At 46.9% G+C, this 13,634-nt stretch overlaps 1 protein-coding gene across 2 annotated transcripts in view; it reads left to right on the top strand.

The window, feature by feature from the left end:
• The first annotated feature begins 3,640 nt into the window (after nucleotides 1-3,640).
• The window catches only part of PTCHD4 (patched domain containing 4), an 80,871-nt gene continuing 70,877 nt past the window's right edge, over nucleotides 3,641-13,634 (top strand). Inside the window, exon 1 of one of the 2 annotated variants that reach the window (XM_058836185.1) lies at nucleotides 3,641-4,212. In XM_058836185.1, the coding sequence (XP_058692168.1) occupies nucleotides 3,787-4,212 (426 nt within the window). In that variant the 5' untranslated portion in view covers nucleotides 3,641-3,786. Of the gene's footprint in view, nucleotides 4,387-13,634 lie in introns of both variants that reach the window. The other variant, XM_058836184.1, reaches the window with a different exon arrangement.

Below are 13,634 nucleotides of genomic sequence, written 5' to 3'. Positions count from 1 at the left end.
AGCTAACATCCCTGACATGTCTGTTATTCCACTTTAAAGAGGATTCATTGGATGACACCAGGGAGGATATAAATATCAGCATATCCCAGCACTGTTCTCAGAAAAGTTGCTGATGCCCTGCTTGTTTCTGAGACGTACTTCAAGCTGACTTTTTAGATCCTCCATGGATTTTGCCATTTGGGATGACCAATATAATGCACTGCTCACTTTATCATCCATGTTACCTGCAGGGTAACACTAGCAGGCACCTTCAGATCAGCAGTATCTGGGCCACTACACAAAACCAGCCTGAATTTGAAAGGCACAATGTGCTTGCAGCACCCATTCAAGTATCTAAAAATTAAGCCAATTTTAGCGGCACTAATGCCGGATTACACGTTGTTACTGTGTACTCCCAGGGACAGGCAAGTCCAGCTGGCAGTGCCCTTTGGCACTATTCTCTGTCTTCCTGCTCAGGAAGGGAGCAGCACATACTCAGGTCACAGCTTGCACTGCACAGCTTTCTTTGCCCCCTCTTTGTCTGGTCTGTGTTTCAGCCATGCTGTGTCAGAATGCTCCACTGCAGCATCCTGGCAGTTGTTGTCCTGATGTTGTCCTGGTGTGGTCCAAGACCTCGAGAAGCTGCAGGAAAAAAATAATGTTTTGCCATATCTCATTCAGGCACTAGAGGGACATGTCTGTCCCAAGGTGGTCCAGTCAATTTGTGCTGTGTTCCTGAGCCGCTCCTGTGGTTACTGGCTGTAATGAATCATCTCAATTACTGTCTGCAACCTAACAGGTCAATGGGGAATGGCTTTAAGCTTAAAAAAGTGTAGATTTAGATTAGATATTAGGAAGGAATTCTTTACTGTGAAGGTATGAGTCACTGGATCTTGTTCAGAGACGTTGTGGATCCCCATCTCTGGAAGTGTTCCAGGCCAGGTTGGATGGGACTTTGTGCAGCCTGGTCTAGAGGAAGGTGTCCCTGCCATGGCAAGGGTTTGGAACTGGATGTTCTTTAAGGTCCTTTAGAACCCAAACCATTCTGTCATTTTATGATCTGGCCAAGCTCCTGAGCTCCTCAGCTCTGTGAAGGGCCCACTAGGTAAGGCCACAGCAGCCAAGAGAAGCGATTCCAGGTTTCTCCCTGCCACACCCGCTCCCAACACCATCTCAGTCACAGGATCAGTAAGAGCCAAGGATCCAAAGGCTCCAGGCCCACAGCACCCAGGTATCTCTGCCACCCACAGCTTAGACATGGTCACAATACTTTGTCAAGGGCTGTTACAAGCCTGCACATGTAGAAATGAGGAATCAGGCTCTGGCTTCCCACTCAAGGTCTCACTTCTGTGTGTAAGTACAAAGACTCGATAAAGCCTTTGCATTTTGACTTTATTCCCTGGGAGCACTCAACCATTGGCATAAGTACCTCATAAAATAGACAAAGAGCTGTAATATGTACCAATGGAGCTTAGCATTTCCTGGGGTTATTGAGGAAGGCAGTACCTTAAGATGTGCAGATAGATGGCTGACAGGGTCTTTTCTTCAGAGCTTCCCCCCTTAGACCTCTCCTTGTTGCCTGTAAGAACTCCAATCCACTTTTGCAGATCCACTAGATCACTAAGTAAAAACAGCCTGAATTTGAAAGCCGTGATGTGCTTGCAGCACCCAATGAAATACCTAAACATTAGGCCATCTTTACCAATGCAGTAATTTTCACACTTCTGAAAGGGTTTGGGCTCCCAATCTGAATCAGTGCCTCTGCAACCTAACACAGGCCCTTCAAAGCCATCTCAGTTTGGCTCTTTCTCCACCAGTCCTGTTCATCCACACAGAGTCACAGTCATGGGATGACTAAGTTGGAAAAGACCTCAAGTTCATCAAGTCCAGCTGCTAGTAGCAGTAGAAGCATGTGTAGAAGGGATGTCAGCATGAAAGGGATTGCTGAATATGCTGTTTCTTCTCCAAAACACAGATAAATACTCCAAGCTGAGTGCAGTCTGCTGTTTGCCTGGTACTGAATCAGACAGAGGCTGCTAACTGACATTTTTGAGCTCCCCAGTTTCCACTTCACCCTCTTGTTTTTTCTGTAGGGGTTTATTATGGAAGAGCCTTGTTCTCTCAGACTTTGCAGTGTCCTTGGTCCCATCTCAAAATAAATAATTTCTGCTTGACAAAACTCACTAAAATATAGCAGAAATTTGGTAATAGATGAGACACCAAGCAGAGAGCTGCATTTTTGGGGTTTTGCTTTTTAATTAAGTTTCTGTGATTTAGAATTACAAGTACAAAGCTCCTGCAAAGCCAGCCTGCCTTTCCTCCTGCCTTTCCTGCAAGGGGCTGTCAGCTCTGCTGGGGCTGGATCTGCTGTCCCAGGCGCTCCTGGCTTAGGTTCCCAGAGGAGCAGAGCTTGATGTCTGGAGAGTTGGTGGGCAGCTCGCCTGCTGCAAATGCATTTCTCTGCTGCTCTCCTTTGGTCCGAAGGAGCTGCAGAATTTTCCTCCTCTTATGTAATGGTCTGCTGGTGTCTTTGCTTGGGAAACCTCTTTTTCAGCTGGAGGGTGTCAGGAGCTGTGTCCTACCTCTCGTGGGTCACTGCTGAGAGAGCAGCTGGCCGAGGGACATGCGCCAGGATGTGGGGCAGCAGAAAGGAGCAGCTCCTCTCCCCTTCCTCCCCCTGTGTCCAGCATTCCCCGGGGTCACCCTCCTCCTCACAGGAGCACAGGGCAACTCCGTCTGGGCGACCCCGGGCAGCAAAATGGGGAAAAGGGGAAATTTGGGCTGGGAGCTTTGCCTGGAGCAGTGTGTACCGTGTGCCGCGTGTCCCCCCGGCCCCCGGGAGCCACAGCGCGGACGGGGCAGAGCCGAGTGCCGGGGGGATGCGGTGGGACAGCGGGATGAGAGCGGGGCTCCGCGGGGGGATGCGGTGGGACAGCGGGATGAGAGCGGGGCTCCGCGGGGGGATGCGGTGGGACAGCGGGATGAGAGCGGGGCGCCGCGGGGGGATGCGGTGGGACAGCGGGATGAGAGCGGAGCGCGGTCAGGAGATGCAGCAGCCGCGGGACCGGGGGATGGAGAGAGGAGTGCGGCGTGGGGATGCTGCTGCCGGGAGACCGCGGGACGAGAGTGGACCGCGGCTGCTGCTGCTGCTGCTGCGGGAAAGAGGATCGCCAAGTCTCCGGGCCGAGCTCTCCTTCCTCCGGCAACCGGCGGGGCTGAGGAGGGGGAGCGAGGGAGGGGCACGGAGGGGTCGGGGGACGTTAAAATGCAGCATCATCCTCCGGCCCGGCGAATTCCGTGTGTGTGTGTGTGTGTGTGTGTGTGTGTGTGAAGGGGCGGAGGGGGAGAGCGGCAGCGCTGCCCGCAGCTCCCGGAGCAGCGGGGCCGGGCGCGGGGCTGCGCGGGGCGCGGAGCGGAGCGGGCACTGCGGAGCCGGCAGCGCTCCCGGAGCACCGCCCGAGCCTCGCCGGAGAAAGGGGGGCACCGGGCGGGAGGGGAGGGAGGGGAAGGGGGACGGCGATGCTGCCTGCCTTGGGGGGAGGGAGGAGAGCGGGGGAAAAAAAAGGAGAGAAAGAGGGGAAAAAAAGGCAAGGACCCCCCCACCCCCCCCCCGCTCCCCTCCCTCCCCTGCCCGGTCCCTTCCATCTCCGGCACACACACACACCCGCACGCACACACACACACACCCCATTGATCAATATTTGGCTGTCTTGCTGCAACTTGCTGCAGTCTTTTAAAGGAGTAGTAGAGAGAGAGGGAGAGAGAAAGGGAAACTGGCAGGAAGGGGTAAGGAGCTACACATGTCACATGTGCTTTCTAAGACGGCCAGGAGCATCTGCAGGCTGGATCTGGTGGAGGATGCTGCGGCAGGTGATACACAGAGGGCTCCAGTCGTTTTTCTACAAGCTGGGCTTATTCGTGAGCAGGCATCCGGTGTTTTTCCTCACTGTGCCCGCAGTCCTGACCATCATCTTCGGCTTCAGCCTGCTCAGCCGCTTCCAGCCTGACACTGACCTGGAGAGCCTGGTAGCCCCCAGCCACAGCCTGGCCAAGATCGAGAGGAGCTTAGCCAGCAGCCTTTTCTCCCTCGATCAATCCAAAAGCCAGCTGTATTCGGACTTGCACACCCCGGGGAGGTATGGCAGGGTGATTCTCCTCTCCAAACCCGGAGGCAATATTTTGCATCAGGCTGATGTGATCCTGCAGATCCACCGAGCCGTGCTGGAAATGAAGGTGAACTACAAAGGCTATAATTATACTTTTTCCCATCTGTGTGTGTTGAGAAATCAGGATAAGAAATGCGTGCTGGATGATATTATTTCAGTGCTAGAGGATCTGAGGCAGGCTGCCCTCTCCAATAAGACAACAGCCAGGGTGCAAGTGAGCTATCCCAACACTAAATTAAAGGTATGCTCTTACTGCATGCTTTTGCCAATTAAAGAGGCAGCACTTCATTTCTTGTCCTAAACAGCAAAGAGAAATATAATCATATCTATCTCTCTCTATCGAAATGTGTGTGATCTGGGCTTTCCTCGTGAAGCAGCTGAGTCCTGGTGCCTTGCTTTTGTTCTGGGCGAGGAGGGAGGGAGGGGAACTGGACGCTGCCGGAGCAGAAGAAGGGAGCGGAGAAGAGCCTGAGCACCGGGAGACCTTGCAATGCCTTGAAGGTTCAATACATGGGGGGAAAGGGACAGGAGGTCGGTGGGAGGTTGAGAGCTGGTTTGCACTATCACCCTTTCCAGCCTCACTGCTGTGGTGGGATAATTTGTCTTTAATGTGGCCAGAAAAAGCTTTCCTCAAAGGCACAGTGAGGTCCTGTGTCTCCCTGCCCCTGCCAGTGCTGTAGGGGTAGCAGGAGGTTTGGGCCAGAAGCAATTTCAGATGTCCTGCCTTCTTTACCTGCATGCAAAGAAGGTGAAGGGAAGTGGGATTTTTTTTTTTTTTTTTTTTTTTCTCAGTGTAAAAATTATTAACTCTGTCGCTGATGGATGGGCTGGAGTTTTGGGATGGATCCCACCAGATAGAGGTTTCCAGCAAAGTTGAAACAAGGTAAAAGGTGAAAGAAGTTTCAGTCCTCTCAATTAAAAGAATAAACAATTTGGCACAAATTATCTCAGGACTATTTCCCTGGCACACAAGCACCCATCTGCTTTCCCTCCCATCTGGAGCAATTCTGCTCACCAGGACTAACCTGCTGTGAGTAAATAAGGTACAAAGTTTGCAGCTAGCTCATGAAAGAAGTTTTTGTGTATTACAGTATATCTGCATGGTCCCCTGGGCATTGCAGCAGAGGCAGGATTTATTTAACAGAGTGTAACAAACTCCCTAAGACACAATTTAGTCAAGGCTCAGGTCATAGGGGAGGGGATATGCTCTTTCTTGTAAACCAGAGATCTCTGGGGTTACCTCTCCCCCTTTTTCAAAGAGTTCCTCGGGGTAAGGGACATGCTCTTTGAAGTATCAGCACTAAGACCCTGCAGTTATAATTTGTTTCTTACTGCACATTTACCAGAAAAACATCCCTTAAAGTCAGTCCCTGTTCTGAAATCTGAAGCAGAGACATAGATTGATTTTATTAGATTGTCTTTTTTCTTCAGTAAAAGTGCCAGGTGGAACAGCTTGGACTTGGTCCTGTGGCTGTAGATGTTACAGTAATTGCTTTGTACAGAGTTGTGGCTGCCTGAGTTGAGTGTGTGGAAATGTAAAAGTGTCCTTGCTACTGCTAGAAAGTCCTGAGTGCAAGGAGTGCACAGAAAAACAAGTTATTCTGGATTAAATATCCCCAAACAATTTTTATCTTCTAGTGTGCTGCAAAGACAATCCCGCTATTGCAGAATTAAAGTGTATCCTTTACATTTTGCTTATATTTAGAATTAAAATTAAGGTAGTTCAGTGGAGAGCACTGATAGTCTAGACTAAAGGGTGTTATAAACCAGCTTTATACAGGAATAGTCACCCTACTCTTTCAATCCAGGTTAATTTTCTTCTCTAGACAAACCCTAACTGATCTTATCAAAACTAGGATGTGGTTATTTGCAATGTGTTTTTTCATTAGAAGATTGTTTACAGCTCCTCCTCTTTTTTAAGATAAAAGCAAAGGAAAAGACAATATGATCTGGATTAGCCATTTATTGTATTGCCAGATAATTCACACAAGAGAGAAGGGTTTTCCCAAAGCATAGGAGTCTAACACTGAGCACTGCCAAACACCATCCCAGCCCCTTCAATCCCCCAAGGAGTTGTTTCATCTTCTGGGTGAGGGAATAAACACCCTTAAGTAACTCAGTTTAAATCTGGACAGAGCAGAGAGCCCTCTCCTCAGTGAAAGGAGTTAAAGCTTCCAAAGGGCATGTGGACTGCACTTCAGAGAAAAGCCAGCAATTAAACCCATTTCTAGGAGTGGGTAGGGAGAGTTCCTGCTTTTACTGAGAAAGAGAAACACACTTTGCCACAATTTTCCTTCTTCTTGTATGGTAAGGACTCTATCATGGAGCTGTGGTAAGACCTGAACCTGGGCTGGTCTTCAGCAATGGTGTGTCTTCAGAGACTCACCTTGTGTGGTCTCTTTGGCTCCAGCTACTGGGATTAAATTGCTGTTTTGTATAAATTAATTCACTAGTTTATCTCTGTCATCTCTGTTGTCCCATCTACCAAGGGTTAAGAAGCTGTGGGCAACATCTCTTGATCTCTTTCAAACTACGGGCAAAATCTTGGTTTAATCCCTACAGTAAAAAGCTGCTTACTGACCTCCCTCTCTTTACACCTCTGAGCAAAGGCTGGGAAAACTCACACCTGTATTTCTTGTTTTGAGGTGTCTCATTGTGTTTAACCAGAAACATCTGGGATGCTGCATGCACTTGGGTAGATGAGTTTTGTGATGTTCAGCGAAGGGAAACAACTCCTGTTTCTGTATCTGTGAGGTTTTGTGTTTCTTCAATACCTGAGTTGTGACATTAAGGAAAAGCTGTGGCTAAACCTCATGGGACTGCAAACAAGAGGGCCAAATCTGCCTGCTCTTATTCAGTGTGGGCCAGTGTTCATCTCATTCATGCCCTTGGGATTCTTCTCAGCTAAACATTCCTGCACCATTAGGACCTACCAGGATCTTCTAGGTTGTCTTGCTTGGCTAATACTGGTAGGTTTTGCTGTTTTGTTCTTTTAATAATGGCCTCAAATTGAACAAAATTCTTCTAAAAACAAAATGGGGGTTTACAAGCCACGAAGGTGCCCCATATGTATTTAGTTTACGGCTGACATGGGTCAAGTGTCAAACTGTGCTGGTCTGGGAACCACACCGGCAGTGTTGAGCTGTTCTGCTCCGTCTGGGAGCTGCAAAAACATCTTTAGTTTTTTATTTCCCTCAAGCCTTGTGAGAAGCTTTCACTTTGTCTCCCTTCTCATCTCCTGATGGAGGCCAAATCAGTTTAAACCTCTCAGGTGAAGCTGGCTGAAGGCTGACAGGGGGTGAGCTCTTGGCAGGTTTCCCACAGGAACTTTGTGGGAACCACTCAAGCAGGCTTCAGCAGGCTGCTCCAGGTTTGAAGCAGCTGTTATCGGGCTGCAAAATCTGATGAAACTGCTTGGCTTTTCCTTAGGAAATCTGGATGTAAAGGGTAATTGTTTAACTGTTACTTGCTGTAGTGTTGGAAGAACTTATAGCCCTAAATACTTCTACTTTCACTATCCAAGCCAGGAACTTGGTCTCTCCACTCACCAGAGAAGGAGCAGAGACACAGCACTCACATTCAGAGCACAGACTGCATGGTAGTTTAAAATGCCTGATATGGGTTTAAGATCTACTCTGGTTGCTCAGGGGTCATTGTAGGGAAGTGCATGTGAAGCAGGCTGAAGGAAAATGCCAGCTCCCGTTGCTTTGGGGACACAGTAGCCTGTTCATGGCAATTTGCAGCCCAGCCAGAGAGTGTCTTGCCCAAGGTCATGCAGATGGACCGTGGCAGAGCAGGAAAACAAAGCTGGCTATATGAAGTCTTGATAAAGACTTTTGAGATATTTCCTGAAGAAACATTGCTCATGTTTTCCTTAGTTCAGGACATAAAAAAATTGTTCCTGTTTTTGGGGTCTGGACTGTGCCTTAACTTGCACAGTCTGGGCAAATCTACACTGAGCACTCACCATCAGTCATCAAACTGTTAAATCTCAACTTTTGGCAAAAATCAGCAATGTTTTTGTCAGCTGAGACTTCCAGAACAGTGACTGGGCATGACATGGGAGACTCTTGGGAAAGAGTCCGCTCTGGACTGGTAAGTCCACTTCATCCTTACAATAATGGTGTGTGGTGTTCTTAGAAGTGAGTGCATTGTGCCCCTGCCTCCAAGGCCAGAATGTGGTCTGAGGCACAGTTTATTTGTTGGTATAAACAGAATTACTGATTACGTGACGATTACTTCTTGTGTGCCGTGAAATATGAGGGAAGAGATTGCTTTTTTGACCCCAATTCGCCCATAACCACAGAAAATTTGTTGTCCTATTCCAGAAAAAAAAAAAAAAAAGCAAACCCACAAAAAAACCGCAAACAAAAATAAATGAAAATTATTTCTGAATGCAGTCTTTATATGGAAGTGGGGGGAAGCATAAAAATATTTTTTCAGGTATTTCATCTTTACTCTTTCTTTATAACTTTTTGTGTTTATTTGCTAGTTTGTCTGAGAAAAGATAATAACTATAAAATAAAGAGAATTTGTCTGTCTGAGATCAAAATAAATATGACAACTGCTGGTTTAAAGGAACCTTTGTCAGCAGATTGGTTCCTGTAATACTGCCTTCAATTAATTAAGTATCAGTCATTTATGAACACTAGGCGAAATAGCAGCCAATAAACCAGAAATCTCTATTACCACATTTGTGATAAACACATCAGCTGGATATTGAATCTGCTCTTGCTTAAGCTGAAGCGTTACTTGCATTCACTTAACATCTTGAAGCCTCTAATTGAAGTTTTGCTACTGGCCAGATTCTCAATTTTTCTCACATTAACAGCTGTACTTTTAAATGAGTCTTGCTCTATTTGCATTTGTGGAGTCTTTCTGGCTGCTGTAAGATTAATCCCTCCTTAGATATCCCTGAGGGAGACACCAGAGAGAAGATATGAAACCAGAGCCCACCAACATCAGTGTGGGCATCTATGCACCAGTGATATCCACAAACTGATTATCCCTTCAGTAAAATCAGAGTGTGAGATTGCCCCAACTCCAGTGAGCAGATCCTTCCTAAGAGGCAGTGTGGCTCTGCACCCATTTGTGATACCACCTGTCCCAATCCAAGCATGTGGCTCAGGATTCTGTGAAGTGCTCTGTGGCTGGAAAAAGCTCAAGCAAGTCAAAGCAAAATAATAAAACGTGCAGGGAGAAGATCAGAAGACAGAGGCTGGAGGCTGCTGATAGTTTTCATCTCAGCCTCGCAGACGAAGACAGGATGGGGCAGGCTGAGCTCAGAATAGCTGCTCAGTAGCATGAAAGCAAGTGGAAAATGTTTGAAGCCTAGGAGCATCTTCTGGCTCAGATACTGGGAAACTAATTTTGGGGAAAAAAGACACTTGTACTCCTCCAACTGTGTTTCTGTGCTGTCCAGCAGCACCGGGAAGAGCTCCTGACCCTTCTCACCTGGATGGGTGGTGGAGCTATGCCTTTGCTGGGAGATGTCTCTGCAGATATCAGCTTTTGGAGATGTAATCAGGCAACCTGTCTGCTCAGCTTGGCCAAGAAATTAAGTGTTTCCTTGCATTTTTAGGAGAATTTTTCACTCCTTCCTTTGCTTAGTACATTAGGAAAGGTCTCTTCCTTGGCTCTGATAGGTCAAGCATTAAGAAAACTCCTCCTGTAAAAGCAAGGCCAGACTATGAGCCCTGACTGCACTGGGAACATGAAACTGGGTTAACATGTACCAGGATAAGCTATTCCAGTGTAAACAAACAGCAGAAAGGCAGCAGAGACCTAACAGAGCAAGGACAAGTGTTTCGGTGGGTTTTTTTGAATTGCCACTCTTCAGTTCAGAACTTAATATTTCTTGTCAGTCTCTGAGGGACTTTCCACCTTCAGCTGACCAGGGGTGTAGAGAGCAAGTTCCTTGGGTATGGGGCTTGTTCCTTCTCGTGCAGCAGCTGAGAGCTCTGGCCATACAGAAGACTGCAAAGAAAATATTCTCCACTGACCTCTTGGATGACCTTGGCTGTCTGCTTCATGCCTTTCCCTCCCAGCTATTCCACTTTTTAGTTTTGTCAGCACTTGCAGGGGCACATGGCCTTTTGTGCAGTGCCAGGCCTTGATGTGAATAATAAAAAAGAAATAATTGGAAGGTTGTTTAGGAGGAGAGAAGAGCAAGATGCAATTACAAACCCCTTCTGCTGGTAATAATGGCTCATCCCTGTGGATCTGGGATGGATGTCATCTGCTTGCCAAAGGGAGAAAGCCCAGTAGAACTTTGCCATTTTCCTAAAAGAGATAGTCCTCTGTGGACATAAAAAACCATTTATTTTCTTTAATAAATATTTGGTTAATGCTTGCCACTGTTTTTACACTGTCATGGCATCTTTTAACAGTCATCCCTACATTTTCCCAAAAGGTCTTTGCAACCCCTTACTGCACTGGCTGTGTGAGCTCTTGGCAGCTCTGAACTTCTGTCTTCAGACTTACAACAGAGCTATTCTTGGTATCTGTAACAAGAATTAAAACAAATTCAGGTACCACCTAGCAAGGCAGGAGAATAAAATTGATTAGCATTAGTAAAGAAGATGTGACATATTCCCAGAGAAAGATGAGGAGAGGAGAGGAGAGGAGACTCGAGGAGAGGAGAGGAGACTCGAGGAGAGGAGAGGAGAGGAGAGGAGACTCGAGGAGAGGAGAGGAGACTCGAGGAGAGGAGAGGAGACTCGAGGAGAGGAGAGGAGACTCGAGGAGAGGAGAGGAGAGGAGAGGAGACTCGAGGAGAGGAGAGGAGAGGAGAGGAGACTCGAGGAGAGGAGAGGAGAGGAGAGGAGAGGAGAGGAGAGGAGAGGAGAGGAGAGGAGAGGAGAGGAGAGGAGAGGAGAGGAGAGGAGAGGAGAGGAGAGGAGAGGAGAGGAGAGGAGAGGAGAGGAGAGGAGAGGAGAGGAGAGGAGAGGAGAGGAGAGGAGAGATCCTTATATATATTTTATGGTAGAAGTGAGAGGTACCTTGTAAGGACAAAATTAGATTGATAAATGCAGCCAAAAAGAAGTCCTTAAATTATTTACCATCGTTTATGCATATGTGGGTATGCATTTATATGCATCTCTTAGAGGCAAAAAATTATGTAGGTAAGGCTGGGGTAGGTGTTTGGAAAACAGTAATCTAAGTGCAAAACCCATATTAAACTTCTTCAGACATTAAGATAAAAACCTCTATGCAGTGGTTATTACTGAAGTCACAGTAGAAAAACCCTCTGTCTGGTTTTCCAAGAGAGGTGAATTGAGTTGGGGAAACCGTGATCTCGCATTTGTACTGAAAGCCTTTAATTTATGCAGGCCCCACATCCAGTGCCCCTTCATACTGCAAACAATGAAACGTGGCTGGGACTTGAGTTGTAAAACAGCTTTAAATACAAATTAAAGTCTTCAGCAGTGTAGGAAAGCAGATACTGCGTGTGATGGAAAAGAGAGGGGAAGGCAAAGAAAGGCTGAAGGAGCAAGCTATGAAGGCTTTTATACCTCTTTTTCTCACTGTATTTGTCCTGTTTTCTGTTTTCCTACCTACCAAGGGGCAAGGTGCTTATGTGGGGAACAGGCAGTAATGGAAGTTCTTGGAAGTGAGGCTGTGAAGAATCCTACAAAGGGAGAGAGCAGTGAGGGAGCTCCTGAGCATTGCAGAGATGATCACATGTCATTACCCTAGCCCTGGACTCACTGGGTGTGAATTGGCCTCATTTTACACTGGTCAGGCCACTTGAGAGCAGGAGTTTAAAGTGAAGTGCTGGAGATCTTTGATGACACTAGCAAGGGTGAGCTGGTGGCAGCAGGAAGATTTCCATCTATAAAGATTTACTGTGGAATCAGCTCAAGGGCAAACTGGAAATAATTTTTTTTGTGGCAGCTCTGGTTTGAAATTTTGCTGAAGATTTTTCTTCTCCTTAGCACCACTCTTACACTGGTGGCAATTCTTACACAACAGCATTCCTGCATGCCCAGCAGCAGCTCTGCAAGACACCAGCCAGCCTTCACAGCTGTGAGTTGGCCAGATCAGCTTTTCTCCCTGGTTTCATATTTTGCCACCAAACATACCCTCCTCCAATCCACTCTTCCCAGCAAACTGGCATCACAGCCAGGGAACTGCTGGGTGATCCTGGGTTATGAGACTGGCATGTCACTAGCTGGCTAATTTGCAGAAAATTTTGGTCTGATAATGGTCTATAGCTAAAAAATTAGTTGGCACTACATGTGTGCAACCTTTCCTGAGTGCGTATGATGGCGTATTTTGGTGTCTTTCAGAACAATTCTTTAAAAATTACACAAGCCCTGAAGACTGCTTGTCTGTGCAGAGGGCATTTGAAGAGATAAAGGGCAGTTCTGCCTTCCTGCCTCACACTTTTGAAGGCAACACACACCACTGAGACTCCCAGTGCAATGCAGTGTAAGCAAGGGAATGCAAGGGGGATTAAAGATCCATCTCCAGCCTGCAACAGTCATTTCCTTGTTCTAATGGTGGGAGTCCTGGGAGGCCCCATTAAATCCTTCCACAGGGAATCCCAAACACCTGCCATGTATCCTCTCACAATATGTAAGGATAAACACCACCTACAGGGCCAGTTCTGGGGCACCTAACCCTCGTGCTCAAGTTTGGCACTGAAACAAGACAGAAAATCTGCTCTCACGTAGGACAAGGCCTTGCTTCTCTTTCACTTTGTGTAATTGCTTCCATCAGCATTGCAGGAGTGCTGTCAGCCTGATGGGCAGGTGTTATTCTCACCACACACATGGTGCATTTTTGCACAGGTGTCAACAGCTTCCTAAAGGGTGCTACGGCTCTGCAGTGGCCATGGAGGGCTTTGCTGCTCCTGTTCCAAATGCTGAATTACCTGGACTAAATCATGCATGACCTGACTGGCCCAAAAATCTTCAGCTGCATCTTTTCCTGTCTGAAGTTACAGTACTCTTGAAACCAAAAGCACTTTTGAAACAATGCCTACTCTGCCACTAATTTCATTTTGGAGGATGGAAGGATAAGGGCAGTTCCCCACAGTTTCATTTTGACATGCCCCTAACAAAATGTTCCCTTTTTTTTTTGTATTAAAATGGTTCATTCTAGGTATTCTTTCAACATGATTCCAAAAATATTTTTCCCTCACACTATATTTCAGATTAAAAAATAAAGGGGGGAAAAAACCAAAGTCACTTTAAGAGGAAATTTTTTCCCATGTTCAGACTTTAGAGAAGGAAAATCACAGCAAAATAAACTCCCCCAGCTGGCTGAAGACACAGCCCAGTGCCCCTGCACACAAATTTACCCACCAGGAGAGTGCTCTGGCTCTCCTTAATGCAGTTTTACACTGAAGACCAAGGCACTGTATCGATGGGACAAGTGATCTGGGCTTCCAGTTTTCCAAGCCACTTTAGTTTGTAAAAAATTGTGCGGTTCATTAAGAAGAAAGATGTTGTTAGCAGTATTTCATTATGCAATTCCATCTCT

Source organism: Poecile atricapillus, chromosome 3, assembly GCF_030490865.1.
Source record: "Poecile atricapillus isolate bPoeAtr1 chromosome 3, bPoeAtr1.hap1, whole genome shotgun sequence".
In the NCBI taxonomy this organism is placed as follows: domain Eukaryota; kingdom Metazoa; phylum Chordata; class Aves; order Passeriformes; family Paridae; genus Poecile; species Poecile atricapillus.
Note: the sequence above shows the minus strand (reverse complement) of the source record. Positions and strands in the feature narration are given on the sequence as shown.